This window comes from Glycine max, chromosome 8 (assembly GCF_000004515.6).
Source record: "Glycine max cultivar Williams 82 chromosome 8, Glycine_max_v4.0, whole genome shotgun sequence".
NCBI classification, from domain to species: Eukaryota; Viridiplantae; Streptophyta; class Magnoliopsida; order Fabales; family Fabaceae; genus Glycine; species Glycine max.
In genome coordinates this window covers 16,061,876-16,067,849 of record NC_038244.2, presented here as the reverse complement: position 1 = coordinate 16,067,849, position 5,974 = coordinate 16,061,876, and the positions used below count along the sequence as shown (strand labels likewise).

General features: G+C 30.5%; 2 protein-coding genes across 2 annotated transcripts in view; both read right to left on the bottom strand.

The window, feature by feature from the left end:
- Positions 1–2,610, bottom strand: part of LOC100776818 (probable LRR receptor-like serine/threonine-protein kinase MEE39) — a 16,792-nt gene extending 14,182 nt beyond the window's left edge. The window contains exons 1-5 of the mRNA XM_041017736.1: positions 2,019–2,610; positions 1,749–1,884; positions 1,271–1,342; positions 460–531; positions 277–357 (exon numbers count right to left, since the gene is read on the bottom strand). Of these exons, the coding sequence (XP_040873670.1) occupies positions 277–357; positions 460–531; positions 1,271–1,342; positions 1,749–1,884; positions 2,019–2,175 (518 nt within the window). The 5' untranslated portion in view covers positions 2,176–2,610. The remainder of the gene's footprint in view (positions 1–276; positions 358–459; positions 532–1,270; positions 1,343–1,748; positions 1,885–2,018) is intronic.
- A 91-nt stretch (positions 2,611–2,701) lies between these two features.
- Positions 2,702–4,521, bottom strand: LOC113002392 (probable LRR receptor-like serine/threonine-protein kinase At4g29180). The gene is made up of 2 exons (XM_026129673.2): positions 4,243–4,521; positions 2,702–3,564 (listed from the first exon to the last, which is right to left on the bottom strand). The coding sequence occupies exons 1-2, from the start codon at positions 4,463–4,465 to the stop codon at positions 3,050–3,052; spliced, it is 738 nt and encodes a 245-aa protein (XP_025985458.1). The 5' UTR covers positions 4,466–4,521; the 3' UTR covers positions 2,702–3,049.
- Positions 4,522–5,974: the final 1,453 nt, after the last annotated feature.

Below are 5,974 nucleotides of genomic sequence, written 5' to 3'. Positions count from 1 at the left end.
AGCCAAAGCCGAAACCCACAAACAAATAGTACTAATATTTGCATTTGCATCTATTTTCTCATCCTACATGGAAATCTTACAATGGTTTAACAACTGGTATGAATTAATGCTGACAATTACTAAGGACTAAAGCGCATTAAATTTGCTTGTTTAGGAACTAAAACTTACAATTTTTACGTACAAGGTCAAAACAATAATATGACATAAACGTGATTTAATGAAATAGAAAATATGACATAAGCCAACAAATTACCAGATAAAGCTTAACAAGCTTACCTTAATATTAGTGACCCATTCTTTGATCTCTCAATTAGTTTTGCAGGAATTGACCCCGATAGCTTATTCCCTCCTATATTTCTTCAATCGAAAGACAATCATATGATCCTCTCTATTCTCAGAAATAAAAATATCAAAATCATTTAAAATATAATATATAGTTCTGCTCAAAATACAACTTACAAAATCCTCAGGTACTCAAGTTGAGATAATGACTCGGGCACAAAACCATTTAAACTGTTATCTGAGACATCCCTGTTAATTGAGTAAGTGAGAAGACCATAGCATGTAACAATTCCACTGGTGATGTTCCAAAAAATATGTGTAGACATACTAACTGTATTAATTATTATGTGTAAGCTTTGATTAAAATAATTGACTAATTGTATATAGATTTATATAGTTATAATGGGAAAAAATTATAGATTTGGTTACACTTTTATGTGGTAATTTTAAGATTATGATCAGCCATAAGCTAAACTTAAAATAAATACGCTTAATTACAATTTTAGTCCTTCTATTTGTCTTAAATTTCGATTTTAGTCTCCTTATAATTTAGTTCATAAATTTAATCTTCCAATTTTTTACAATCTCCTTATTTTAGTTATCAATCTTGAAATTAGACGTTAACGGTTACTTATAACGTTGATCGTTAGGTGTCGTATTTTTATTAAAAGTTAACGTTAATTAAGTGCCCAATATTAATGTCTAATAAAAACGTGACACATAATAGTTAACGTTAATAAATAACGAAATTGCAAAAAATTCTAGGGATTAAATTCATGAATTAAATTATATGAATACTAAAATTGAAATATGAGATAAATAAGAAGATTAAATTTACAATAAAACTAAATAAATAAATAAAAGTATTTTAATCAATTTTAAAATGACTAGGATGCAAAAACATAACGCATGCGTACCTAGAATTTACTCTGTATATGCATGTAATTTAATACGAAAAATCTGTACATATAATTCAGTGGCTACTTACAGGGACTGTAGTTCTGAAAGATCTGAGACTGAAGCGGCTATCTGCCCTCCTAGTTTGCTTGAGCTAAGGTTCCTATTTGTCATTGATACAATCATACAATTAACGTTATTAATTGAGAAAATGAAAGTTGGCAGCGATGGTGGTATGTACACATGTCAGCATAGACAGACATAAAATACATGTACGTATATATATAAATTTTTTACTCTGATAATATAAATTACAGTAAAATAACACATTAAATAAAAAATAATACGTTGTAAAATCGGTTTTTTCATAACAAAATTGAAAAAAATAATTAAAAGAGAAGTGCACGTATGAAATAGTAATTTGTATAATAGGTATAAATAATAATTGTCTTGTATTATTTAGATAAATATATATTTTATTTGTATTATTGGGATAAAAATTCCGTATATATATACTCCAAAAAATTTCAAGAATTAAGAATGTAACTTAATTAATTATTAGCACTCACAATGATATGATTCTAGGATTGATGCCGTAGCTGCAGTCCAGGCCACTCCATCTGAATATTTCTGGAACACATGGGTCCCCTTGCCAATCTATTCTGGATATCCCATAGTAGCGTTTGATGTTCACGATGGCATCAACTATAGTTTCCAAATGCAATTATGCGTAACCGTGTAAGAGCCGAGAAATTGATGGAAACAAATTTGCTGGTGATTAAACAGCAGGATAGACAGGTATATATATATATATATATATAAGTGGAATACGTACATACCATCTTTAATATCTGTTGGTGAATTTAGATCTGTTACTAATTTATAAACCTCAAAAGCATTGAGAATTGGGGGAGCATCCGATTCTGCAGTTGCTCTAATTGAAAAGCGAACGAAACCTTGAGTTGCATTTTTGTTACTAATAGTGACAGGCTTCATATATTCGAGAGTTATAGGCTCAGAGAGTATGTTTTCATCATTGAGAGTGATGTTGATTATCCTTCTGAGCCCTGGAGCAAGCTGTTGAATTTCAGCAAAGTGAAAGTAGACATAATATCCGGAATACTTGTTCAATTGAAGATTCCATTCAATTTCAAAGTCATAGTGCAAGTCATATGAGCGATTGAAGGACTGCACTGCGGTTTTCAAGACTTCAGCTGGTACTTTATAAATATCATTGCCAGATTTATTAACATCTATGGTTGTATTGATCTTATACCAATCTTTAACATCGCGCCAGTACCACCTGCGATCATAGATATCGTCCTTGTACCTATAGGAAACATTGTCGATCCCTTAAAATATATATCACCACCTTTTGTGCTTTGTTAAGTGTTCCTTAGAATTGGTAAATAAATAGAAGATCATAAATGCATATATGGGTATTGTTTTTCAAAGATATTACTCGTAGCAAAAACGGATCACCTAAGCTTTTATCTCTTAACATTTCCAAATCATAACAGGCCAACTAATTTACGTACGTAAGCTTCCATTTTTTGTATATCTACTTGGACATACAATTTTTAAAAAGCTAACTTAAACAACAAAAAGTCTCAATTAATTAATTCCATAGAAAAATGTTAATTTATTAACTTTTGTTAAAAATATGAGTGAGAAATTTCAACTCACGAACTTTTTCCCTCTTCATTCTCCCTTTCCAATCACTGATCAACTTATATCTCCACAATGCAACAAAGTCTCTAGCACTAAATGTTAACTCTAGATTTTGGGTGTCTATCCATAGTATTCCTAAGTTAAAAAAAATAAGTAGAGATTATTGAAACAAGATAGAGTTCACCTTCTAAAAAAGGTTTCAGAGGTATAGATATGATTGTGACATGATTTGGTAAATGGAAGTGCTTAAAGGTCGTAACTCTAATGACGAAATGAAAGGTGTACCAGTGTCAATATTAACCAGACACACTTGTATGGTGTCTGTTGTGGGAGCATGAATAATCTCGGTCCAAATATAGGATCTGTTTGCCGTGTTAACATTTTTCCAGTAGTTGACCCCGAGATAGAGATCGAACGTAGGGGCATGATTTTTTCCATCGTAGTTTCCATATCCGAACATAGCCCGAATCATATAACTTTGCTGCTCACCTTGCTTATACTCGGGCTTCAGAGTATAACAGTTCCTATTTCCCTCAGGGAAGCTTCTCAATGTGCGTAGCTGTCTTCCATAATCAGGGATATTTGTGTTAATAAATTGGGAAGACGTCAACAAGTTTTCTCCCGTTTCTATGAAATCTGTGTCTGTCTTATAAAAGGTACTTGTTTCCTCGTCCAAGTAATCGTTACTTGCTCCACAGTCAATGCTTATAAATCCTACAATTTTTTTTAATTAGCTAATTGAGCTAGATGCAACATTTGATGAGACCACACAAACACTAAAGCCTAAATTGTAAGCAAAATATATATAGTCATGATAACACAATATCCTCGTAGGTCAAATGAGTGTAGGTCAAATTACAGCATAACAAAAAACATCTTACAGTAATTAAAGACATTAATAAATAATAAATACATAAGTATAATTTTCTTTCAATTGAAATATTAATAATAAATTTACTTAATTTTTTAAAATAATATATAGATGTGTTAAGAATAAAAATAATGTTGAAAATAATTGAGTTAAATGGAAATCCTTCGATTAGATTAGTAACAAGTTTTGTGTGTATTGATAATAACAAATCTTAAACCTAAAAAGAAATTATTCAAATCCTTCGATTAGATTAGTTATCGCAAAAATCAGTAGCTACTTATATTAGTTATAAAAAAAATCCTCCCACTAGACCGATCTTAGTGAGCTTTCTAAATATATTTTGAGTGAACAATTTTGTTCATAAAAAAAGAGAATGAAAAATGTGCAGCCAAATATTACCTAATAAATACTTTCTCTCCTTCTCTCATGCATATGTGGATTTGTAGTTGAGAGAATCTTGAACAAATTAAACATGCCCCATGCATTAGTTTATATATGTGGAATAAAATTTATGGGCTTACCGGGATTGTACTCCTCAGTGATTTTCTCTCTGAAACGTGGATGCGGCTTTGAGTCACCACCAGGAATAAATAAAATTTGAAGGCAAACGTTCAAGGTAAAAATCCATACCAGTGCGCTCCTCATACTATCTGTATGCATGTACAACACAATGACCAGACACACTTTCCTTAAGTCTATTATGGCATATATAGATGCTAGCTCATGCTCTCTGCACTTTAGCATATATAGTACTTGTGTTGGAATTTTTTTCCCCCTTTATTGACTTGACTAATTAAGCCAGATTACCATTATTTCTACTCACAACGTACGTTTTGCTTTAGTTTGTTTGGAACACCACAAATTACGTTTGGTCTGAGAGATTTCGCATTAGAGACCAGAAATTGCCGTGCGCTAACAGTCATGTCCTATACGAGTATGAGTAAGTTGGTTGCATTACCAGAGCTAAAAAAATCTACTAGGTAGCCAATAACTGTACACCTATGCTTGCAGCATTGATAAGCTAGATATAAGTTATTTTTATAATAAAAATATTTTTGAAAATATTTATTTAGCAGTTATTTTGGTATAAATGATAAGAATCGATATTTTTCTTATTTATGACTTGCAGATATGAAAAAGATAGATTAAAAGAAAAAAAAAATCAAAAAAATATACAAAATATCACGAAGTCTCAAAAAGATGATTAAAAGCAAAACAAATCCAAAAGTTATCAAAAATATGAAAAATGAAGATTTCTAACACATATTACAACAACAACAACTATAAAAAAGAGTCAAATCCAAAAGTAGAGAAAGATAACCACCTAAGAACCCCTCTCCTAGGGTTTTATTTACTTTCTCTCTTTCACCCCTCTTATCCCATTCCAGTTCTTATACTCCATCCATACTCCATCCATTGTGAAGCCCTCAATGGCCATGAGTGGTTAAATCAATAGTTAGGACCTGACAGACTTAAAAGTCAAGCGATGTATGATGTAGTCATTATTTATCAATGAAGAGGTGTTTTCTATTCTATTATCTTTTCTATTTTTATCTTGCATTATTCATCTTTATATTTTGTTAGGGAAAACGCTCGGCAGAATATAACTTCTAAATAAGATTTAAAGAAGGTATGCATTAATTGGTTTTAGGGGTTAGACGCTCGGAAGAAGGTAACTTCTAATATAACAAAAAGAAAGGATTTCATAGGAAAGTTATTGTTAGACATAGAATGATTATTTTATACCCATGCATTCTTGCAAACATCTAGAATTCATACTTCATGCATTTTATTTGTTGAGTCTTTGCAAAAGAATTTGGAAGATAGATAAATAAAATAAGCTTGTCATCCTTAGGCATCAGTGACAAGTAATTAAATAGATGTAGATAGAATAGAATCACCTAGATTGATAAAGAAAAATCATAAACTCATAGGCAAACCAGGTCTCAACCTTATCAAATTCTGATTTTATTTTATTTTTATCTTTTACTTTTTTTATCTTATCTTTTTTCTTCTATTTTCTTTTATCTTTATCATATCTTAATTTAAATATTTTATCTTCTCTATCTTCTATTTTTATCTTTAAATCTTAATCTTGTCTACTATATTTTCTTATCTTTATTTTAAATTTTTTATCTATTGCTTTTAAATTGATTCTGTATTAATCTAAGTACAAACAAAGTGTCTATGGATTCAACACTCGAACTTTCGAATACTTTACTACTCGTGATAAATTTGATACACTTGCCAACG